Below are 25,746 nucleotides of genomic sequence, written 5' to 3'. Positions count from 1 at the left end.
AAAATGGGTACAGTTTATTGTGTGTAATTTTTTCTCAATAAAATGCATTTTAAAAGTAAACAACAACAACAAAAAGATTAATAAAGAGTTAACTCTTACATAGAAGCTGGTCACCAAGGACATACTTTAGGAAATTATAACAGTTATAGTACTGTCTTAGGTTGGATTTTGTTAACAAAGATAAAAAGCTTCTTCTATCTTGATCTAATGTAGCTGTTAGAAGAAAGTAAACCAGGAGAAGGTGGCTGAACTTGGAAAAGTTTTCACATTGTAGGAAAAATTTGGGCCATAAAATTTAAGGTGGCCATTTATGTTTTTGTTGCGATCTCAGATACTTAAGTGGATTGGCTTTCTTGATTTTAAAATAACGGAGGCAAAACACTGTTTTAAAGAAGAATAGCCATTACATATTAATTTGTCATATTACACACTACCTAATTAAATATAAATGGTAAGTAAACTTGAGTGAAATAAGTCTTATACTTCAGTAAAACTTCTTAGATTAGCTTTCATAGAAAATTTAGAAAATTGTTCACTTAATTACTGAACGAGAAGTAACTGTAAGGCCGGGGGTGGTGGCTCATGCCTGTAATCCTAGCACTTTGGGAGGCCAAAGTGGGCAGATCGCTTGTGCTCAGGAGTTTGAGACCAGCCCGGGCAACAGGACAAAACCCCGTCTCTACAAAAAATACAAAAATTAGCCAGGTGTAGTAGTGCATGCCTGTAGTCCCAGCTACTCAGGAGGCTGAGGCGGGAGGATGGCTTGAGCCTGGGAGGTGGAGGTTGCAGGGAGCCGAGTTCTTGCCACTACACTCCAGCTTGGGTGACAGAGTGAGACCCTGTCTCAAAAAATAAAACTAAAGTAACTATAATGTAAATTTTGGCTTGGCACAGTGGCTCACGCCTGTAATCCCAGCACTTTGAGAGGCTGAGGTGGGCAGGTCACCTGAGGTCAGGAGTTCGAAACCAGCCTAGCCAACGTGGTGAAACCCCATCTCTACTAAAAATACAAAAATTAGTTGGGTATGGCGGCACACACCTTTAGTTCCAGCTACTCAGGAGGCTGACACAGGAGAATTGCTTGAACCTGGGAGGCAGAGGTTGCAGTGAGCTGAGATCACGCCACTGCACTCCAGCCTAGGCAACAGAGTGAGACTCGGTCTCAAAACAACAACAACAAAAATATATATATATATAAATAATATATTCAAGAAGTAGGCCTAATGAACCAGAATGATCAGTCCTTTGTTGTTTTTTTTTATGTAGGAGATTTCCTATTAATTTTCCATTATCTTTTTCCCCTCGTAATCAGATCTTGTTTTGAAATTCTGAATCTGGAGATCTGTTTTACTCAGAAGTATTTATATTCTTTTTTGAAGGATTATGTGTAACTTCATTGTATGGTACCCTTTATTGTTTTGTGGTACCCTTTATTGTTAAAATTGACTTATTTAAAAATAGGTTTTGCCCCTTCATCTCTACTAAAAATACAAAAATTAGCCAGGTGTGGTGGTGGGTGCCTGTAATCCCAGCTACTCGGGAGGCTGAGGCAGGGAATTGCTCAAACCCAAGAGGCGGAGGTTGCAGTGAGCAGAGATCGCGCCACTGCACTCCAACCTGGCGACAGAGTGAGACTCCATCTCAAACAAACAAACAAACAAACAAAAACATAAATTTCACCCTAGAAATGCATAAAGGTCTGCCTTTTTAAAAGCCACCTCTAGGTTGCAGTTTTAGCAACTACCAGTAGATGGCACAAGTTCCTGAAAAAAATTACCTTCGTAAGTTTAACAACTTGAGTACTAAATTTCTAAGTTTGTAAAAAAGGTTTTTAAGTTATAGATATTCTAGGTGAGATTGGTGGAGAGGTTATTGTGGGTTAAAAATGTCTGTTAACTTTAATTTTGCTTTATAGTAAAAGTCTTCTTGCAATTTTTTTTGTCAGTGGTTCTCAAACTCTTAATTGTGTATCAGAATTTACAGACGGCTTGTTAAAAACAGACTGTACAGGCCGGGCATGGTGGTTCACACCTGTAATCCCAGCACTTTGGTAGATAGAGGCGGGAGGATCGCTTGAGCCCAGGAATTCAAAACAAGCCTGGGCAATATAGTGAGACTCTGTCTCTTAAAAAAAAAAAAAAAATTATCAGGGCATGGTAATACATGCCTGTAATCTTAGTTGCTTGGGAGGCTGAGGTGGGACAATTGCTTCAGCACAGGAGTTCAAGGCTACAGTGAGCGAAGATCACACCCCCGCACTTCAGCCTAGATGACAGAGGGCAACCCTGTCTGTTACACACACACCCCAAAACAGATTGTACAGAATAGTATTTCTAATAAGTTGCTAGGTGATGGTGACACTAATGTTGACAGTATTTTTATTAATGATCTGAAGATCACACTTTCAGAACCACTGTTTTTGAAATAAACAATCTTTTTTTTTTTTTTTTCAAAAGAATATACCCATTTTCCACCTACCCTAATGTCTTTGGTCATATTTTCATTGAGTATGTGGTATCTGTACATACATGTTTTAGTGAAGTCATAGTATGTGTAAATTTTTTTCACATTCTGCTTTTTCTGTTATTTACACGTTCCTTACTGTTAATGTATAGTCCTACCTTATTTCTGCATTGTCTGTCCATTGAACTCTACTAGAGAATTCCGCCGTATACTGCAGCATCATGTGAGAAAGCTATCATGTAGGCCTCAAAAGTGTTATAATTTGGCCTTGTGTTTTGACTAGTGTCCAGGATGATCAGTGGTTTCATGGACACTGTCCTGTGTCTTTGTGGCATAGGGAGTAACCTGGATTCAAAATAAAGCTAATTAAATTATACCTTCTGATACTAAATGGTATACATGAAGAGGTTTCTTTTGTAGCCATATATGCAAAAATCTGTTGAGTTTGTGACACATGATCACTTCAGTGTCAGGGGAACCATAGTGAATTTTGGTTAGTTTGTAAAGAGGCATAATAAAAGGGAAATAAGAGAAATATAATTGTTTTTCTGAAAATAAAGATGTCTAAAGCCCCAGTTTTCACAAAACACTTAAGAAATATGTCAGATCTTATTTCTTTTAAAATATAGAACGCTTTATGAATGTGTGTGTCATCCTTTCGCAGGGGCATGCCAGTCTCTTTACTGTTCCAGTTTTGGTACATGTACTGCTGAAGTGAGCACCAGACCTTATTTTGTAGTAGGTAGATAAGTAAATGGGTTAAGAAACCCCATAAAATTGTAGTAAGTACAATACAATTATTATATTGTAGGATTGCTGACAATAATAAGCAGAAGAGTAATTTTAAATTTCACTTATTTTCAAACCTTGAATCATTTCACTTTTTTGTAATGCATGACATTTTTGAAAACCTGAATATTTATATAATGGATGCATTTGTCCCTTATAGCAGTGGTCCATTATTTTTTATTTTTTTGTCTTGTGAGTGGTCTGTATATATAGCAATGTCCATTATTTTGTTTTTTTTCTCAACCCCTTTTCCAAAGGGAAATACTCATATTAGGAATGGGGACAAAGCAGATGCCCTAATATTTTAACTAATGTATAGTTCTGCAATAAGCTGTATATTTTCCAAATGTAATTTAAACCATAATAGGTAAAAATACCTTCAATAAGATATTTTTAAATTTTAAAAATATGTTTCTTTAACAGGTTTCTATAATCCAGGAACTTGTTACTAATTATGAAGCCTCTCTTAAAACGTGTGACTTTTTTAGCCCATATGGTAAGTTTAAATTAGATTGAATTGGAATCTGATTACTCATTTCATTTTTAATCACAGTAATGCTCTTTTATGTATATTTTGTGTGTGCTACCTAATGGCTACTTAATAAATTGGTGAATGAAATGAGAGCACTTTCAATCTTACTTAATTTAAATTTTCCATAATCCTGTGAGATGGGAGTTTGTGCGTTTTTGTTTGTTTGTTTTTGAGACAGAGTCTCGTCCTTTTGCCCAGGCTGGAGTGCAATGGCACAGTCTTGGCTCACTGCAACCTCCGCCTCCTGGGTTCAAGCGATTCTCCTGCCTCAGTCTCCTGAGTAGCTGGGATTACAGGTGCCTGCCACCACACCTGGCTAAGTTTTGTATTTTTAGTAGAGATGGGGTTTCACCATGTTGGCCGGGCTGGTCTCGAACGCCTGACCTCGTGATCCACCCACCTCAGCCTCCCAAAGTGCTGGAATTATAGGCGTGAGCCACCACACTTGGCCTTAACCTTGTTTTAACATGAGGAAACAGACTTAAGAGGTTAAATGGCTTGCCCAAGACCATGTAGTTAGTTTATACTGGAACCTGTTTTTCCTGAATCCCTAAATTCTCTGCTTTTTCTACCCTCTTACTACTTTTAATCCTGTTTAGGTAGGTCCTTTGTTTCTGTATTTGTAGGGGCATATATAAATCAAGGCAGCTTACTTTAGAAAACACTCTGTGTTTTCAGTCATGCACATGGTAACTTCCAGGTTCTTTATGTGTCTCTTACATGCCATTACTCTTTGAGTATTTTTCTAATGTTTTTTAAGAGATAGGGTCTCACTGTGTTGCCCAAGCTGAACTTCTGGGCTGAAGTGATCCTCTCACCTCAGCCTCCTGAGTTGCAAGGACTACAGGCATGTGCCACCACCTGGCTAATTTTGTGTGTGGGGGGGATGGGGGTGGATGTGGGGGGGGTGGTTTTGTAAAGATGGGATTTTGTCATATTGCCCAGGCTGATCTTGAACTCCTGAGCTCTAGTGATCTGCCTGCCTCAGCCTCCCAAAGTGCTGAGATTACAGGTGTGAGCCGCCACACTCTTTGAGTTTTTTAAAGGCACATTCCAGACTTACTGTTTCATCTGTAAATACCTTAGTGTGCATCTCTATTTAAAACACTTAAACAGGAGAAGTCATCGCAGTACTGTGTCACACAAAACCTCATAACATAATACCTGATACCCAGTCTGCATTCAGATTTCCCCCGTTATCCAAAAGAAGTCTTTGTGTTTGGTTTATTTGAGTATAGATCCAGTAAAGGTTCACACCAAATATTTGGTTATTATGTCGCCATAATTTGATTGTTATGTCTCATTATTTTATAGAACAATAACTCTCCCCTCCCTTTCAAAAAAAAAAAACAAAAAACAGTGATTTGTTGAAAGGTCATTTGTCTTACATATCCCATATTCTGGATTTGGTTGATTGCCTTTTCTCGTGGTATCGTTTTCTGTATTTCACTGTCATTTATACTTCTTGTAAGTTATAGTTAGGTTTACATGCTGGATTAGATTCAGGTTCTGTTTAAACACGGGTGGTGCTTTGTGCTTCCTGTTGTATCGTATCAGGAAGCTTGAGACATTCTGGTTGTCTCTCTTTTTTGATGTTAACATTGATAAAGATTCAGATGTTGTCAGCCTGTTATACTCATTAAAAAGGTCCATGACGGCGGAGGGGGTGGCATGGTGACTCTACACCTGTGATCCCAGCACTGTGGGGGCTGCTGAGGCAGCAAGATCTCTTGAGGCCAGGATTTGGAGGCCAGCCTGGGCAACAAAGTGAGACCCTGTCTCTACAAAAAATTAAAATATTAGCCAGGTTCGGTGGTTCTCATCTGTAGTCCCAGCTGCTTGTGAAGCTGAGGCATGAGGATCACTGGAGCCTAGGAGTTCCAGGCTATAGTTAGTTATGATCTTGCCACTGCACTCCAGCCTTGGTGACAGAACAAGACAAAAATTCCTCATTGGCCTCTCACCCATTGAAGATTATTGCCTAGATCCTTTGTTGATTGTAGTAATTTCTTCTGCATTTGTTAGCTGGATTTTTTCTTATAAAGGACTTTCCTTCATCAAATACTTGGTTCCCTTGAAATATAGTTTATATAAGAGCAACAGAATAGATGCTTAACTCATTGCCTTTGTTTTATTATTTGTGTTTTAATGTGTGCTATTGTATGTTTACATTATCATGTCATTTGGTCAGCTATGTAGGAGACCTGTTTGTTTTGATGTAGTGTGGATTTATTCACTCTTTCCTCCTCATTTTTACACCAGTATGTCTTCCCTTCTGAAATCCATTTTGAGAGCTTGGTATTTCTTTTATCTACTCCTCTGTAGTTAGAGGGTACAGAATGGGGAACAGGATAGAACTCAGATAAGTGTATATATGTGACTGCTTTTTTAAGAGGACTGGGCTGTGTTTTTTCTACTTAGGTTTTTGTCAGATGGCAGGGTTGTTGCTACTTTGTCAGGTGTGTCTTTTTCCTATAGGTCATAATCTTCAACTTTGAGTATCCCTGATTTAGTATTGAAGCCTGGAAAATGGTAAGCCATGGCAGTTTGGCAGTTCTTGCCTCTGCCGAAATCTTGCAGTGGTGGTTAGGAAATCTCTTTGCTAAGTTATTTTCCTTGACTTTTCCTGGGCTTGCTGCCCTTTTGCTTTCAGGCTGAGAGTTCGCAGAATTAGATTGATGTATGTCTTTTCCCCAGCATTGTTTCTTTGGAGTGAGATTGGGGTTAGAAGCCTGTCAAAGTACAATCTTGTTTCTCTATGTGGCTACCACTTTTTGAGCTTTATGAAGTTACACCTCTTTCTTTTGAAATTAGTTTTTGCTGAGTTTTTCCTGCTTGTTGTTATTGCAATAGTCATTAATTTCATTATGAATTAGGAGAGAGAAAGTATGCAATTTGCTTTACATTCTTCCTATAATAATTTAATGTTTGTTTGATTGCAGAGAATGGGGAGAAGGAACCCCCGACAACACTACTCTGGGTTCAGTATTTCCTGGCACAGCACTTTGATAAGCTTGGACAGTATTCTCTGGCTTTGGATTATATTAATGCTGCAATTGCTAGTACTCCAACTCTAATAGAATTATTCTATATGAAAGCAAAAATTTACAAGGTAAAATCGGAATCCTGCTTTTTGAGTAGTTGAAGAATTCAGCTACTTTAAGAATCTTTGGAGTTTTTTCTTTGTGGAAATAAGTTCTAGGGCACCCTGATAATCGTTTTCTAATAATTCTGAGTAGTTTCATGTTACATTAATTGTATAATCGGTGTGTAATTAGATGTGTAATCATTTGAACTCTTAGTAAACATGAACTGTAATTTTGATTTCTAAATAAATTTGACAGAAATGGTGACAGATTTCTTTTTTGTCTGTGTAAATTATTTTCTGTTTTATTGTGCTCATATTCTCTTGATTATAAATTGTGGTTCCTTTAATTATCTTTTATAGCATATAGGTAATCTCAGAGAAGCTGCAAAGTGGATGGATGAAGCACAGTCTTTGGACACAGCTGATAGATTCATCAATTCCAAATGTGCAAAATACATGCTTCGAGCAAATATGATAAAAGAAGCAGAGGAAATGTGCTCCAAGTTCACAAGGGTAGGAAATAGCATACATGAGCATGTAATTGTCTAAATTAAGACGATTTGTGAAGTTTGCCACTGAAGTTCATAAAAATTCATTTTTGTTATTATTTTTAAAATCCTGTTTAACCCATATCCTAAGAATGGTTTTTTTACTGTGGGGTTGTGTATCGGTGTATGTGTATCTGTCAGGGGATGGTTAAACAATAGCAAGAGCAAAATATCTTCGTACATATATAAACAGTATACCATACTTTAGCACTTACATGTAAAATTTGATTTATATCTCAAATTCTTTGTCCCCCTAGTAATTTGTGACTACTTTTTAATTCTGTCTTACTTTTTACTTGCTCATAGAGTTCTTTCTTTGTAGAACTAATTGCTGTGAACTAGTCTTTGTGACATTCAGGAATGTAAGTTTCCTGAGATGGGCTACACATCCATCCCTTTTCCCTCCTTCATGATCCCTTTATATCCCTTTTCACATAGACTTTCTGTTATAATACATGTTTACGGTTAAAAATATAAGTAGACTAATGAACAGAGTAGAAAGCTCAGAAACAGATTTCACACATATTTGGAAAATGGGATATACCCAGAGACATCGTAAAAATCAGAGATGAAAAGATATTGCTGGGACAATTAGTTACTTCTGTTGGGGAAAAAACCCGCCAATATCCCTCTCTGTCACTGTACATGAATCAGTCCCAGGTGGATTAAATATCAAATATGGAAAGCAAACCATTCACAATTATAGAAGAAAATATATAGGAGTTTATCTTTAGGATAAACTAATTCTAATATAATCTAACATAATCTAAAATTTTGCTGTACACAATCAGTTCCAAGTAGATTAAAGATCAAATCTGGAAAGCAAACCTTTCACACTTACAGAAGAAAATATATAGGAGTTTATCTTTAGGATAAAGAAGCATTCTTTATGCTTGAGGTAGGAAGCATTTCTTGACACCAAAAGCGTAAAGTAGAAGAGAAAAATTGAACTGGGCATGGTGGCATGTGCCTGTAGTCCCAGCTACCACATAGTAAATAGCACTTAAGTTCAAAATCTTCAGTGCCCTTTCCACTGTATCACACGTTTGAAATTAAGAAGAGAGTACAAGGAATAAACATAAAACCAATTATGTTTTCAGAGAAAAGTACCACATGGAAGCCAAGGTAGCCATCAGAAGTAAAATACAATTAAATATGAAGTATACAGGTTGAGCCTCCCAAACCTAAAATCCAAATTCCAAAATGCTCCAGAACTTGAAACTTTTTGAGCACTGGTATGGTGGTCAAAGGAAATGCTCATTGGAGCATTTTGGATTTTGGATTTTTGGGTTTGGGAGGCTCAACCAGTAAGTATAATGCAAATATTCCAAAATCGAGAAGGTTTGCAACATTTCTGGTTCCAGACATTTCTGATAAGTGATACTAAATCTAGTGATTTTTAAGAAAACAAAAAAACCCAGAGATACTGGGATGCATCTTTAAAGGCACAGGAGAATGAGAAAGAAGGTGAGAGGAGTTGGTTATTTAAGGAGAGTAGTCACCAAAATCTCTGGCTCGACTTGCTCATCATAACTGCGTCTGATCATCCACTTTTGACAAGTTGCCATGGTATATGGCAAGGTTGTTCACTTTATCCACACTAGTTTGTTGGCCAGGCAAATCCATAATGTGTGATGAACAACCATAATGAGGCAGGGGAAGAAAACTGCAAATGACCCGGAATAATCAGGATATATCTGCTTGCTAATAAATGAGTGAAGGGCGCGTATTTCCTTCTCGCAGATTTTTCAGTTTAGAATTTTTGTACAGAGTTGCTGATGCATGTTGGATAGTTCTAGTTGATAAACTTTTTGAAATGAAAAGTAATACATTCCTCTTACAAAAATATGTGGCCATTAACAAAATGGAAAATATAACACAACCATAGTGAAGACAGAAAATACATCAACATTTCTGTTCACCCAGAGATAACTAATTTTTAGACTTTTAATGTGTTCTGAAAATTGAACTGATACACAAAATGTGAGTAAAAACTGTAGCCTGAAATCATCTATGTAAATGTACCTTTGCCATCCTTTCCTGGGGTCAAACAAAATACATTTTAAATGTCTCTTCTAAACTGTGACAAAACTTGAGTATCCTTGCACTTACAATTGGTTAATTTATGTCTCACACTCCTCTCAGAATTTTTATTGAGCCTGAATTAACAAATTCAGTTATTTGGTTTTGTCAGCCCACTGCAAAGGAGAAATATTAAAGTAGAAGAGTTGGCATGAAACAGGAGATGCTGATAGAAGCAGACACACGGGCACAAAGAAAGTGACAATGGAGGAGGGACACTGGGAAACCAAAAAACAGGCCTGCAACTATTACTAACAGATTTGACAAATACTGAATATACATAACAGTGACCCCGAGTCAGCAAGGAAGGCTGAAATAGCTTTTGCTTGAAAGGGAGAAGATAGACAATACTTCATATGACACTTTCTTAAATAGATGAAATAAAAACTTTGGTGTTTGAAAAACTAAGATTTAGTAATTTGGAGTCTTTTCTATGAAGAGTGTTGAATACCGCAGCAGAGCTGGGTAAATAAGACATCATGTATATGTGTGTTTTCCGTCTGATAGCTGAGATGGCTCCTAAGTGACAGGTCAGTCGCAGACAGTGTGGATGTACTAGACAAAGGGATGATTCACGACCTGGGTGGGATGGAGTGGGACAGTGCAAGATTTTATCACAATACTCAGAATGGCATGCAGTTGAAAACTTACGAATTGTTTATTTCTACAGTTTTCCCTTTAATATTTTTAGACCATGGTCGACTGTGGGTAACTGAAACCATGGAAAGCGAAACCTTGGATAAGGGGAGACTATTGTAATGTAAAACCATGTTTGGAAACATACTGATATATTTGCTAATTGCTGCTATTGTCCTAATAGTACTGTAGCCCTAGTTGTAAAGAGGAAATGGTTTTTAGGATCTGTTTCACTGTTGCTCTCTATAGTTTTGAATGCTTCCATTTCAGGAAGGAACATCTGCCATGGAAAATCTAAATGAAATGCAGTGTATGTGGTTTCAGACAGAATGCATTTCAGCTTATCAGCGTCTGGGGAGATACGGGGATGCCTTGAAAAAATGTCATGAAGTAGAAAGGGTAAGTTGTTAGAATTTTGACTTCAGTTTTCTCTGTAAGGTGATAAAAAGCAGGTAGATTTCTACACGGGATCATCTGCCTCTTCTAACTTCTCTGGGAGCTTCATTGTGAAAAAAATTCTTGATCTTTAACCTTCTTTACATTCAGAAGTTGTAAACAGTGGATTGCTTTATTGATCCTCAAGTGATTATGCTTTTGACATGTCTATATATTTTTGTCTGGAGGAAAAAGATTGTTAGTAAACTATTGTTGCTATTAACATAAATTCAAAATTTCTGTTCCCTAATTAGGCCATTATTTGATATTCATCACCACCCTAAGAGGACACACAACTGATGGCAACCTCTTTCCCCTTTAAAATATCAGGATCTGGTCCGCAGTCAGCCTCTCTCCAGTTTGTCTTCCCAGGATATTTGCTCTCACATTCAGTATTCTGTATAACAATCTATGGCCAGTTTGCAGGCTTATTTTATTGCTTGCTTTTAGGATTATGTGTGTGATGTGCCTTAGTGAGGGGACTTTTCTTTTCCTTTGTGTGAATTTTTGTTTTCCTGTTCTTTGTCATCTCTGAAGCACTCTCCTTCCACATGGACCACAGGAGGAAAAGAGCCGCAAATGCACCCCTGAGGCAGTCCTCAGCAGCCCTCAGTTGTGGGGGCAATCGGCACCACTGTTCCCATCCTGACGCAGTATAGAACCACAGGCATCGTAGTCAGGTGAGCCTGATGTCTGCACCGTGGCAGTCACTTTGGCCTTTTTCCCATGTGAAACTTCTGAGATTACCCACAAGGAAGTCTAAATTTTAGGGGGTGGCTTTTGATGGGGACTGGAACTAGGATTATACCCAAGCATTTTTAGAAATAACCTAATTTTCGCTGTTTTTGTTTTTTGTTTGTTTGTTTTTCCATGCCCTTTTAAGCCTGGGCTTGATGGCTGCATCTCTGGGGAAAATCCTCCTCATCTCCTTGAAAAATATGAAGCCCTTGGGATGATAGGTGAAATATCCAAGCATTCTAGTTAAATCAGGCTCTTGTTTCCTTGATGAAACCGCAGATCACTAGGTTATAACACTCCCTAGAGGACCATTATTTTAAGAGCATTCTGCTTGTTATTAAGGAAAGATACATTTTTATTAACTAGGACATTCTCAGTGAGAAGTAAATTGTTTCCCTTATGAAGAGGCTGCTATAGGCACTTACGAATTAGTAGTTCAGCAAGACCATAACTAGAAATTTACCAGATTTTCTATTTAAATGAAATTTGAATATACTAAGGATCATTATAGTTCTGAACTTCTTGAACTTAAATTCCATTTATTTTAACATTGATGACTATATTGCTTTATTCTTTTTAATAATTTTTGAGAATTTTTAGAATATGATAAGTATATCTTCCATGACTAAGTTTCATTTAGATTACGCTTTTCCTTAAATTTTTAGTGATTTTGGCTGAGTTGCATGGAAAAAAATTCTGTAATGTCAGAAAATCTACTGACATAGTTCAAGAAATTAAGTGGTAAAAAGCAGTTTTGAAAAAAGAAACTACAGGAAAATCAGTGGTTGTCATAGATTAAAATGGCAGAAATCATCACCCTCTGGTCATGTTACATAATTATTGTCGCTGGAAGCTTTAGGGTTTACTGTTAACATTTGAGATAAGAAAGAAGTAGAAACATCAGAAAAGAACCTACTCTTATGCCACTTGTAAGCTAGTCTAAAATGAATATATCCATACTAAAAGCAAATAAGGCAACTCTTTTATAGATATTAGGTATATTCTACATGTGCGGTTATATGTAGAAATGTGTTTCGTATAAATAGGGTGACTAAATAGGTTGATGGAATGATTAATGCTTAATTTCTAATATCTAAAATTCTTAATATAATTGGAAGGATTTAGGAGTAATTACAAGCTTCAGATTTATTATAATAGGTATCTATATGAGTTACCTTATGCCTGGGTTTTAAATATTTTAATAAGGACACATACACCTTTCAGAAATAAAACTTTGCAGTTTATCTTCTAAATAGAAGGTTAGTGAATTGTGAAATAAGTTCAAATAAGGGTTAGGTCTTTATTCTGCTTTGAAGAAGTCATTCAGGAGTTACCTTTGTTGAAGGCAGTTTCAGCCAGGATACATACTGCTTTGAGCTCTTAGTAATTGGATTTGAAAAGTTGGAATTCTAGAATAAGCTAGTGTAGTATCTTTTCTGTTTTCATCTTGCCCCACTTCATAAGATTTTAGGGTTATATTTTAAGGTTTTGTAGTCCAACCCAATCTGATGTTTGAAACTTGAGTTTTATTAAAACAAAACAACGTTCTTCAAAATGTTAGATTTAAACTTGTGTTGAGAATAACATTTGAACCTATTTTATCTTTCAATAATTGGATTTTCTTTCTTTCCATTGTTTTTCTTTTACTGTTAGACTTCTGGTGATTGGATTATCATTATTTTAGAGTGCTGACTTAGATATGAAACAGGGCAACAATATATATATTTCTAACTCTTTGATAAGACCTAGGACTTCTGATAGATCTAAACATAGGAAGATCATAACTTTATCTTCTATTGTATCTTTATCAAATTGACAACATGCTTTATAACAACAGATTGTCTATTAAGTAAATTGAGTTGCTTATTTTCCTAGTTGACCTAGGTATTATTTTTTAAATCCAGAGGTTTTTGGTGCCTCTCTTTGTATAAGCTCTTACTAGTCACATCCTGTAACTCTGAGAGGTAGTGGGAAGGAGAATCTGGGCTAGGAGAAAGATCCTAAGAATGGCTTTTTTTTTTTTTTCCTGAGACAGAGTCTCACTCTCTTGCCCAGGCTGGAGTGCAGTGGCGCTATCTCGGCTGACTGCAAGCTCCGCCTCACGGGTTCTCGCCATTCTCCTGCCTCGGCCTGGCGAGTAGCTGGGACTACAGGCGTCCGCCACCACACTTGGCTAATTTTTTTGGTCTTTTGTAGTAGAGACGGGGTTTCACTGTGTTAGCCAGGATGGCCTCAATCTCCTGACCTCATGATCCGCCCATCTCGACCTCCCAAAGTGCTGGGATTACAGGCGTGAGCCACTGCGCCCGGCCTGAACGGCTTTTCTTAATTCTTGCTTAGGGGGAGAGAGTTAAGGGTGTGAGCTGTATGTTAAGATTTGAATACTTAGTTTTCTGCAGTGAGCTAAGTGATTTTTATCATGCCCTTCATGTTTGACCAAAAGGTACAGGGAAACTAACTTTATCTGTTGATGTTGTGTAGCATATTTTTGTGTTTTGAGACTGAAAAATCAACCCAAGGGGGAGCTTCATGGCAATGGATTAGTTCTGTTTGTTATGGTAGTGGTTACACGAATCTACAAATGATAGATCACATAGAACTATACACACATTGTACCAATGTCAGTTTCTTGGTTTTGATACTGTATTGTAGTTACGTAGGCTATAACCTTTGGGGGAAACTGAGGGAAGGATGTACACCTTTGCTACTTCCTCTGTATCTATAACCCCAAAGAAAAAGTTAAAAAAAAATTCAACCCAAGATTATTTAGTTGTTTCTATATAGTATTCTGCAATACACTGTTTTTTCCAAAAGCAGATATTACAATCAGCTGTGGCTGCAGTAGCCCACTTGTTTTTAATTTAGCCATATTCTGTCTATCACCATTAGTTTATTATGGAGTGATTAACAAGCCAGGTTTGCTTGAGGCTGAGTGGGTTCCCAAGACACAATGCTTTCAGTGGAAAAACTGAGAGGACCTCTGGCAAACTAGGATAGGTTGGTCACCCAATTTATGGAAGACATTAACTGGAGAGAGGCAGCCTATGGGCTGTTACTGATAAAGAGGTGGCTTAAATATTTGTGGTTACATACGGCCCCCTCCAAGACTTAACTTAAAATCTCTGTTAATGCTGCTAGGAATATCTCTTGAAGTTTGTCATCTGCCTTTTTTCAGATGTTTCTCAACCTAAAAGAATGTCCTGTAATCTCTTAGATGTTTTCATCTGATTATGTGTTCCAGGACTTTAGCGCCGCCATTTTTCTTTAGTTAACTGTATTGAATTTTTAAAATATTCTTGTGCCAGTTATAACTTGATTTACATTAAGAAAAACCACTAACAACTTTATGAAATATGTAATCCTTTGATTTAAAAATAAGTTCATGTTAATATTTATTTCATTTTATTGGTGGGAAAGATGCAGTTTTCAAATATAACATCATTAAAGCGTGGCTTTTTAGTCATAAACTAATGTGAAATGTTCACTTTTTCTGTTTCTTGCCCTCCATACTGTGTATTTTTATTCTTCTTATAATTTTTCTCTTAAAGTCTCAGGTACTTAATGTAATTCTGTATATAGTGTGTTTCTAATTACCAAAATAATTATCAGATGATTATGGATAATTACTAATGTGTCCTCTGCACAGTGACTTAACTATCCCCAGGACAGAGGGAACGTGAACTAGTAGGAAAGCTTGATCTATATTGGTGTATTAAATCACTCATTTTTCTATATGATTTTGGAAAAACTAAAGTTTAAAAAAAGAAGTCAGAGATGGAAATGCATGCAGGGGAAACAGTACAAGTATAAGATTGTTTTGTTGGGGGAGGGGCAGAGGGTTAGTGTTCACCTTTCATGGAAGGGATTAGTTCTTAACCTCTTTTGGCCATGAATCCATTGAAAATTGGATGAAAGCTTTTGAGCTCTCTCCTTAGGAAGAAGTTTTTATGCTTGTTTATGCGTAGATTCCAGTTTCAGAACTTCTGCTAAAATGGAATGTAGATAGTTAATGGGAGCTTATTGAGTAAGAGAAAACCATCAAGTTCTATATTTATGTAACAGTTTATTGTTGAAAATGAACTTTAAAATACATTATTTGATCCTTTTAACAACCTTAAGAAATTGGCTGTATGGATTTCTTTATTCTTAACTTAGATTACATAATTAAGAGTCTAGGAAATTAAATGGCTAATTCAGGGTCTCATCCCTAATAAGAAGCTTATCTCTTGAGTGGGCAAATACTGTGCTTATTAAATGTCTGCTATGTATTAGGCCCTGTGGCAGGCAGTGGGTAAGGATTGCCCTTGAAAAGCATAGAGTTGACTAGATTTGTGAATATTTAGTGTGAACCTACACATATTTAGTCTTCATTTAGAGCTCTGTTTAACTGTGCCATGCTGGTTTTTAGGGAATATGGAGGAAGAGTATTTCATTAAAACTAAAATATTAATATATGGTAATTTTCAGGTTTAAAAAATAACCTGATCTTTTGACTTATATACAAGTTGAGTATCACAAAATATGATTTGTAGGGAATGGGCATGGTTTGTAGGAAGAGAAAGTTCAAGTTGAATGCAAAAAAAAAATTCATATCCTTTATAGTGTTGAACATTGGAGAGGGCAGCTAAGTGAAAATTGTGACTGTTTAAATTGTTTTTTGGGCTTTTTACAATTTTTTTTTCACAAGGTAGACATTATTGACATAAATGTAAAGGTTAATTTTGTGATTTTTGTTTTTAAGCATTTTTTTGAGATAACCGATGACCAATTCGACTTCCATACATACTGCATGAGAAAGATGACCCTTCGTGCCTATGTTGACCTTTTGAGATTAGAAGATATACTCAGAAGACATGCCTTTTATTTCAAGGCTGCTAGATCAGCGATTGAAATATACTTGAAATTGTATGATAATCCCTTAACCAATGAAAGCAAACAACAAGAAATAAACTCAGGTAACTGAATAGGAACTTAAAAGATTTTAAAAGGACGCTAAATTTCAGAATGCCATTAGCATACACAATACTTAGAAAAATATTAATATATTGTCTTTGGAGTTGAAGACAAACATTAGATAACTCATATGCCAAAGAACAAAAATGCTGCGGAGAGAGTTGAAAAAAGTGGGATGATATTTTGTAGCTGATGCTTCCAAATTAGTTTAATGGAACAACTTAGAATTCTTTTCGTTTTTATCTTCTGAAAGACCAATTTAGGAACTGGGTATGGTGGTTCACGCTTGTTATCACAGCACTTTAGGAGGCCAAGGCAGGCAGATCATTGGAGGCCAGGAGTTCAAGACCAGTCTGGGCAACATAGCATTACCCCTGTCGCTACAACCATTTTAAAAAGACAAGTTTAGGAAACATAGATACGTCTGTGACCTAGATTTTTTCTTTTTTTTAAAAAAAATTGTAACTGAAAATAGCTTTGAGCCCTTTAGGGAAAAATATATAATCTTAAAATTTCTAGTACTTACTTTATTAAAAATAAGAATATCAGTGAGAATATCTGTACAGTGTTTTCACTAGAATGTTAATATCTAGGAATATTTGAGAAATAGTTAACATGAAATGTGCCTAGATAACTATCTCAAATATTCCTAGGTAACTATTCATTTCTAATATTTATATAATGTTTAGAGATCACAGATGTTTTTATGTATTCTCACTTATTCTTGAAAGACTTGATACTGAAAAGGACAAAGTGATTTGCCTGGAGTCATGTATTGTGTAGGAGGCAGAACTGGGCTACAATTGGTCAATTTTAGTTAATGCAACATTTACTGGCTGTCCTTTGTGTGCCCAACTTTGTGCTAGTCACTGGGGATACACTTTCTAAAAACTTTTATATGGGTTGCCTCTGCGTCCCTCCTTGCCCAGCCAAAACCGGAAAAAAAAGTATACAACTGGCCCTCCATGTTTGTGGGTTCCACATGGGTGGATTCAATCAATCAACCACAAATCAAAAATATGTTTTTTTAAATTGCATCTGTACTAAACATGTTCAGACTTTTTTCTTGTCATTATTAGTATTTCCTGAACAATGCAGTATAACAACTGTTTACATAGCGTTTACATTATTTTAGGCATACCTATAGACCATAATATAATTTATGAAAAAGTGAAATCATTATATGCAACTTAAAGCAAAAGGAAGGTGAAAGATTTAAAAGCTGATCTAATTTAAAGTATATGGGAGGATGTGCATAGGTTGTATGCAAACACTGTGTCATTTTATATCACAGGCTTGTGTATCAGTGGATGTTTTGGGGTGGGGGGTGGGGGTCCTGAATCAATTGCCCGCTGATACCAAGGGACAACCATACTAACAGTATGTATTACAGAAGAATACGAGGAAAATGCAAACATTGACTCAGAATTTTTGTTCATTTGGATATTTATAGAAAACCTGTCAGCCAAAGAATTGAAGAAAATGCTTAGCAAGCAGAGAAGAGCCCAGAAAAAGGCTAAGCTAGAAGAAGAAAGAAAGCATGCAGAAAGAGAACGTCAACAGAAAAATCAAAAGAAAAAAAGAGATGAAGAAGAAGAAGAAGCCAGTGGCCTTAAGGAAGAACTTGTACCTGAAAAATTAGAAAGGGTGAGATGGGTTTTACTGTCATATGTGGTAAAATTTATTTTATTTGGTTCTGTTCTGACAGTTGTAACATGATTTATTTAAATCTGTAAGAAGTCATTTGAAATATTTCAAGGTTTTAACAACAGCTGTCAATTATCTTTGAGTGACAACGTACAAATTTTGGCTAATGCAAGTTATACATAGAATTGTAATTGTAGTAGGCAGAGTAATGGCCCTGCAAAGGTGTCTGTGTTCTGATCCCCCCCAACCTGTGAATATGTAACCTTACATGGCAGGGGAGAATTAAGGTGGGGGATGGAATTTATGGTTGTAATGAATTGACCTCAAGATAGAGAGGTTAGCCTGGATTGTCCATGTAGTCCTAATATCATCAAAAGGGACCTTAAAAGTTGAGGATGCTAGCAGCAGAGGTCAGAATGATGCAGTGTCAGGAGGACTCAACCTGCTGTTGCTGGCTTTGAAGATGGAAGGAGGGTGCCACAAGCTTAAGGAATGTGGGCAGTCTAGAGAAGCTGAAAAAGGCATTGAACGGATTCCCCCTTCGAGTCTCCAAAGAGAATGCAGTCCTGCTGACACCTTGATTGTAAGCCCAGTGAGACCCATGTTGGACTTTTAACCTATAAAACTATAACATAATAAGTTGTTGTTTTAAGTCACTAAATATTTGGTAATTTGTTATAGCAGCAGTACAATTGTCCATTACATATGGAATCATTTCACCTTATATGTCTTATTAGAAATGTTTTAGCTACAAAGAGATAGTACCTCCAGGATTTTCTCAAGTGTTAATAGTTGTTTTGGGATCAGATTTAAGGAAATGTTTAGTTTTTTGGTTTATTCACTGTAAGTCTAATACAGTTGACCTTTGAACAACATAGGTTTGAACTTCGAGGGTCCAGCAAAGGATGGTTTGATAACTTTAGAAAGATGTTTGGCTTGAAAAATGTCCGGATAACAGAACAATCAACTTCTCACCAAGAGCCAGCAGAGAAGTTTCAGATGCTATTGAGAAAATCCTTGAGGAGAAGGAGTATCTGCCTGAACAGATTTTTAATGTAGACAAAAAGTGCTCTATAACAGGAAAAAATAAAAGCCACAAAGGACATCTATTAGTAAGGAAAATAAGCGAACACTAGGATTTAAGGCAGGAAGGGATAAGCTAACTCTACTATTTTGTGCAAATGCAGTTGGGGTTATGACCATGGCTACCCTTATCTATAAAGCTACTAACCCCTGAGCCTTGAAGGGAAAAGATAACAGCTGCCAGTCTTTTGGTTTTACAACAAGAAGGCTTGGACAGTGAGAACCCTTTTTCTGGATTGGTTCCATCAATGCTTTTTGTCTCTGAAGTGAGGAAGTACCTTGCCAGTAAGGGACTGCCTTTTAAAGTTCTTTTGATAACTGGACAGAACCCCTGGCCATCCAGAACCTCGTGAGTTCAACTCCAAAAGTGTATAAGTGGCCTACGTGACCCCAAACATGTCTCTAATTCCGCCTCTAGATTAGATTGGGGGGGTCATAAGGACCTTTAAGACTCATTATGTCTGGTACTCTATGGAAAGGATTTTCAACGCTATGGAGGAGAACGCCAGTAGAACATTATGAAAGGCTGGAAAGATTACATCATTGAGGATGCCATCATTGTTAACAGATAAAGCATTGAAAGCCATCAAACCTGAAACAATAAATCCCTGCTGGTGTCCAGATGTTGTATACAACTTCACAGGATTTATGACAGAACCAATCAAGGAAATCATAAAAGAGATTGTGGTTATGGCAAACAAACAAAAAAAGTGGAGATGGCGGTAAAGGGCTTCAAGATTAGGAAACCTGGAGAAATTCAAGAGCTAATAAATGCCACAACAGAGGAGTTAACAACTTGATGGAGATGAGTGCTTCCAAACCATAGCCAGATGATGAGGAAGAAGACATAGAAGCAGTAGTGCCAGAAAACAGATGGACATTAGACATTCTGGCAAAAGAGTTCCGATTATTCAAGACCATTTTTGACTTTTATGACATGGACCCTTCTATGATAAAGGCACTGAAACCAAACAGGGGAAAAATTGGTACATCTTTGTACATTTGGTACATTGACACACATCTGTTAGCATTTGAAACATTTTTAAATAAATGTAAAAGCAAAAAGAAATTATAGTGTACTTACATAAAGTTAGATGGAATGTGCCTGCCTCTTCTGCTTCCCTTTCTACCTCCTACATCCCCGCCGTCCTTGAGGTAGCAAAACCAGCCCCTCCTCTTCAGCCTACCCAACATGAAGACAAGGATAATGATCCACTTCCACTTAATGAGTAGCAAATAGATTTTCTCTTCCTTATGAGTTTCTTAATAACATTTTATTTTCTATAGTTTACTTTATTGTAAGAATACAGTATATAATACAACATGTACAATATGTGTTAATCAGCTGTTCATGTTATTGGTAAGGCTTCCAGTCAACAGGCTATTAGTAGTGAAGTTGGGAGAGTCAGAAGTTACACACAGATTTTCACCTGCATGGGGGAGGGTCAGCTCCCCTAATGCTCTCATTGTTCGTGGGTCAACTATATTATAAGCGTTTTAAATTTTATTAACGTCTCTTTACTGTTTGATGCCATTTTATTTGTCTCCTTACTTTAGATGTTTATAGTATATAAGGGACTATCAGTACGTGATGTACCGTCTCTTTAAGTCTGTGTAATAACTTTATGTATTTGTTTGTTTTAGTAAAATTATCTTGATTTTGTAACCAGAAAAAAAGCTATTTCTGTTTTGGAAAGTATTGATTGTATACTTTGAATTTATTTACAGACGATTTTTAAATGTTTTCTTGTTTTTTAGTTTTATAAAGAAAGCCATCTAAATTACTTTAGACATATGTTAATATAAAATTTTAGGGGAAATTTGACTTGTACTGATGTTTTTTAAGTAATTTTCCTTTCTGTTTCAAAATAGGTAGAAAATCCATTAGAGGAAGCCGTTAAGTTCCTTATACCTCTTAAGAACCTTGTTGCTGATAACATTGACACTCATCTGTTAGCATTTGAAATATATTTTAGAAAAGGTAATAAATAGTTTGAATTCAGTTTTTAATCTTTAATTATATTTGTGACCATATTCAGTGTAATCTTTGTCAGTTAGTTCTATTTTGTTTCTTAGATTTCCGTTTCAGCCTTCTACAAAGGCTCTTTTCCTTGGCTACTCAAAACTTCAGTGGGTACTAAATTAGAATAGTACTATCAAATCCAGTGTAAGAATAGTTTGAACAAGCATACAAATTGTCTACCTGAAGCAATTTTTTATGATTTTTCAAGCTTTTCTTTAGAAAGCCATAGTTGACTTTGATAGCCAGAGTCAACTTTAAATTTTGCTTAAGAGTGTTATAAAAAAGGTAGCGTTTTGTTATTGGACTTAAGTGAGACTAAAATAAAGTGAGGAAAATAACATGTAAGTATTAATGCTATTACTTTTGTATTTTTTCTGACACAGGCAAGTTTCTGTTAATGCTGCAGTCTGTCAAACGAGCTTTTGCCATTAACAGTAATAACCCGTGGTTACATGAATGTTTAATTAGATTTTCTAAATCTGGTAAGTATAAAGAAGGCCCATATTTACATTTATGAATTATATCATTTCTAAGGGGAGGCAATTGTTAAATCACTGTTGATCTGATAAATATTTGATAACCCTCTCTTTGTGAAGTAAAAAGCCCTGATTTGTATTTTCATGATACACATACTCTGATCATGGCCCAAGCTGTCAATGGGATGCCACTGAGAGAAGCAAATATAAGTTGTTTTACATTAAGCTGGTGGACATTAAAGAGATTTGCAATAACGTAAAGCAAAATAAATAATTTACATAGTAGTTAAATGAACATGTGTCTATAAAATAGACATGTTACCAGGAGATGGTAGAAATGAGTGCATTTGCTAGGATGTATTTATATTCCGAAGGAACAATAATAATTTTACTATGTAAAATCAAGTTTAATAATAAAGGGTTTTTTTGGTTGTTGTTTTTGAGACAGTGGAGTGCAATGGTGTGATCTTGGCTCACTGCAACCTCCACCTCCCGGATTCAAGCGATTCTCCTGACTCAGCCTCTTGAGTAGCTGGGACTTCAGGCGCGTACCACCATGCCCGGCTAATTTTTTTATTTTTAGTAGAGATGGGATTTCACCATGTTGGCCAGGCTGGTCTCAAACTCCTGACCTCAAGTGATTCGCCCACCTCAGCCTCCCAAAGTGCTGGGATTACAGGTGTGAGCCACTGCACCCGACCATAAAGGGTTTTCAAAAGGTTTTTTTTTTTCTTTTTTTTTTTTGAAGGACAGATCAAAAACAAAAAATCCAACTGTTTTTGTTTTTATAGTGTCTAATCATAGTAATCTTCCAGACATTGTGAGCCAAGTTCTATCTCAAGAAATGCAGAAAATATTTGTCAACAAGGATTTGGAAAGTTTTAATGAGGATTTTCTGAAACATAATGCTACCTCTCTTCAGCATCTACTTTCAGGTTTGTATGTAGCCCCCAGAGTTAAAATGCTTATGGAAAAGCGAACAAAAAGAAAGTTTTGACACCCCCAAAATTTAAAGCAAATGAACAGTACTTACTGTGTGTGAGTATGGGGAGAGAAATGTGGACAAATTTAATGTTATGTTCAATAATAGGGGAAACGGTGATGGATTCATAGGATGTAATATCAGATTTAAAGTGATGTTTATTCAAAGGGTTTGTAATAACGGCAAATACTTTTATAATACATGTGCAGGATTGAACATACAATGTAATCTCAACTGTGCATGGGAAAAAGGCTGAAAGGAAGTGTCTATGAAAGCTTTAATGTTGATTTGGGGAGTATGGTTATGAATGATTTCTTTTTTCTTTTTTTTTTTTTAAATGGAGCCTCACTCTGTCACCCAAGCTGGAGTATGTTTTTTCTTATAATTTATAGGAGAAATATCAACTGTGTTTTATTTTTGAAAATTTTACTTTGTTTTTGAATATGCAAACATTTTCCTGTTTTCCCCACCCCCACTCTCCTCCTCTGTGACAGACAGTAATTTATTCCTTAGATGTTTTATTTTAGAATATTTTTCTTTTTTCATAGTTTTTTCTTTTTTCATAGTTTTAGCTAAAATACTGATTGATATCACAGGGCAGTCCATATTTACATTTTGAATTTTATTTCTAAGGGAAGGAAGTTGTTAAATCAGTGTTCATCTGATAGATGTTTAATAACCATCTTTTTGTGAAGGGAAAAGCTCTGATTTGTAGTGTATTTTCATGATATAAATACTCTGATCATGGCCTAAGCTATCAATGGGATGCTACTGAATAGGAGGTAGGAAAGAAATGTCACACTTGGCTCTCATGAGCTGGTAGGAGCCAGCTCCAGCTTACCACTGATTAAACACTTAAAACCATATTTTAAGTCACTGGCCACTTGATATCATATAAAATGTAAAGTATAGGTGTTTATTCATTTTGAAATGCCTTGGTATTTCAGGTGCTAAAATGATGTATTTTCTGGACAAGTCAAGGCAAGAGAAAGCAATTGCTATAGCCACTAGACTGGATGAAACTATAAAAGATAAAAATGTAAAGGTAAGATTTTTTCATTGGCTGATTTATGCTTACACTGTGATCTAACAAAACGTGTCTTTACAGCATAATTCTTAAGTAGGCCTTCAGAGTTATGCCTGGATGTGTAACCTTAGGCAAGTTGTCTCTTAGCTCTATCAGTTATGAGATGTGTAACTTTAGGCAAGTTATGTCTCTTAGCTTCTTTTTCCTCATTTTTAAGATGAGGGTGAAAATACTACTGCTCTCACAGAATCCATGTAAGAGTTAACTGAAATAATAAAATGTGAAGTGCTTAGTGCCTGGCACGTTGTTAAGTACTCAGTAAATGTGAGCTATTGTTTTTAGTAAAGGACACTTTGATTTTTAGTGATCACAGTTTTAAAAGGTTCTCTTTTTCAGTTATTGGAATTTTACTGCCTTTTTCAGGGTTGATTTTTTAATGTGCCTTTTTTGAGGTGATCGCTTGCTGTGTAGATTGCAAGGCGTTATTTTAGACTGAGGCAGCTTTCTCAATTTGATTAACACATTGCATCTTTTGATTAAAGTGGTTATTAACTGCGAGCTTATTATTTTTAAATAATTTGTGTTTTCCCTTTGTTTCACTAGACATTAATAAAGGTTTCTGAAGCACTGCTTGATGGCAGCTTTGGGAACTGTAGTTCCCAATATGAAGAATATAGGATGGCCTGTCATAACCTGCTTCCTTTTACATCTGCCTTCTTGCCTGCTGTGAATGAAGTCGACAATCCTAATGTGGCACTGAACCATACAGCTAATTATGATGTCTTGGCAAATGAAATTTGAAATCTCCTAGAAAGTAGACTCCTATAGACTCAAAGCTGAATTGAGATCAGGGTTTCTTTTCCAGGGTGCGTTTTAATACATGTATGAAATGAAATATTTGGTTAGGATTTTTAAATGGCATATTCTGTAAGCTTATTTTATTCTTTACCTGACCTGCCAATTTACACAACCATCTGTTAAAATTACCTGTTAGTTCTTACACAGTTTTGTGGTTAGCTGTCGCTTCTATATGATCATTTCTTACTAAGCTAAGTTGTATACAACCCCACTGTATTATTTTCTTTAGATTCTGATTTCAGGATCTGTGCTTTGATTCTTCGTCTGTTTGTTTTATTGTTTATTTGCTTGCTTTTTAATTAAAGCGCATCAGTTTTAAAGTGTTAACTATATGTTAAAAACAATATGGAGGCTGGGCGTAGTGGCTTACACCTGTAATCCCAGCACTTTGGGAGGCCCAGATCGGCGAATCACCTGAGGTCAGAAGATCGAGATCAGCCTGGCCAACATGGTGAAACCCCTTGTCTGCTGAAACTACAAAAATTTAGCCAGACGTGGTGGCACACACCTGTAATCCCAGCTACTCGGGAGCTGAGGCGGGAGAATCGCTTGAACCCGGGAGGTGGAGGTTGCAGGGAGCCGAGATCACGCCACTGCCCTCCAGCATGGGCGACAGAGCAAGACTCCACCTCATAAAAAAGGAGTTCTTCTTGGCAGGTACTGAAGTTTATTTTAAAATTTAATTCGCCCTTTTTTTCATTGTAATATTTCGCAGTTTACTATTTCCTTTGTAGTATTCATGAAAATTGTACTTTCTGGTTGAATGGGGTACTCTAGTTTTATGTAGATGATTTTAGAATGTGAAGGCTGGTTTGCCTGTCAGTCATGGAAATTCACTGGTAAAATTGTTGCATCTCTCTCCCAGTCTTAAAAGCCCACAGGCAAGAATTAATGCTTTCTTAACTAAGTTATTTCGAATGTTAACAAGTAGCTTATACTGAGGTATGCTTCCGGGGAGCATTATAGGGGCCGAAAACAAATTAAAATGAAACGTTCTTATTCTTATAGCCATGCATTGACCATTAAATGCATTTTTATATCTCAGCAGAATGAGATTTGAAACTCATTAGTTTAACAATTAAAACATAGTGTTGTTAAACAGTATTTTTTTGGGGGGCAGGTGAATAGCTTTTTGTTCTATCTTGTACAGAAAACAGTAATGGAATCACTTATGTTCCGAACCTTGTAAATATGTCTGTAATATTAATGCTTCCCTTTATTAAGACAAATAATACATTCAAAAAGGGAGATTTTATTTAGACACACGTTTTCTTTCACCTTAATCTATTTAGATTCATACTTATTGCGACAGGAAAAACTCACTGTAAAATAATGCCAACCTAGATAATGCTATAATAAATTATTTTGTACACAGTTGCTTATTTA

General features: G+C 36.3%; 1 protein-coding gene and 1 non-coding gene across 4 annotated transcripts in view; one reads left to right on the top strand and one right to left on the bottom strand.

Annotated features, from left to right (window-relative positions):
• Positions 1 to 25,737, top strand: part of NAA16 (N-alpha-acetyltransferase 16, NatA auxiliary subunit) — a 66,966-nt gene extending 41,229 nt beyond the window's left edge. The window contains exons 10-20 of one of the 3 annotated variants that reach the window (XM_023208906.2): positions 3,676 to 3,748; positions 6,727 to 6,896; positions 7,233 to 7,385; positions 10,409 to 10,537; positions 16,053 to 16,266; positions 17,718 to 17,911; positions 20,867 to 20,975; positions 21,401 to 21,499; positions 22,285 to 22,428; positions 23,423 to 23,520; positions 24,106 to 25,737. In XM_023208906.2, the coding sequence (XP_023064674.1) occupies positions 3,676 to 3,748; positions 6,727 to 6,896; positions 7,233 to 7,385; positions 10,409 to 10,537; positions 16,053 to 16,266; positions 17,718 to 17,911; positions 20,867 to 20,975; positions 21,401 to 21,499; positions 22,285 to 22,428; positions 23,423 to 23,520; positions 24,106 to 24,303 (1,581 nt within the window). In that variant the 3' untranslated portion in view covers positions 24,304 to 25,737. Of the gene's footprint in view, positions 1 to 3,675; positions 3,749 to 6,726; positions 6,897 to 7,232; positions 7,386 to 10,408; positions 10,538 to 11,110; positions 11,254 to 16,052; positions 16,267 to 17,717; positions 17,912 to 20,866; positions 20,976 to 21,400; positions 21,500 to 22,284; positions 22,429 to 23,422; positions 23,521 to 24,105 lie in introns of those variants that run through there. The other 2 variants (XR_002731008.1, XR_002731009.1) reach the window with 2 other exon arrangements.
• LOC111540535 lies at positions 3,083 to 3,185 on the bottom strand. Its single transcript, XR_002731014.1, has one exon. It is a non-coding gene; the product is annotated as a U6 spliceosomal RNA (small nuclear RNA).
• Positions 25,738 to 25,746: the final 9 nt, after the last annotated feature.

Source organism: Piliocolobus tephrosceles, chromosome X, assembly GCF_002776525.5.
Source record: "Piliocolobus tephrosceles isolate RC106 chromosome X, ASM277652v3, whole genome shotgun sequence".
In the NCBI taxonomy this organism is placed as follows: domain Eukaryota; kingdom Metazoa; phylum Chordata; class Mammalia; order Primates; family Cercopithecidae; genus Piliocolobus; species Piliocolobus tephrosceles.
The sequence above is the reverse complement of the archived record's forward strand: the minus strand, read 5'-3'. Positions and strand labels throughout refer to the sequence as shown.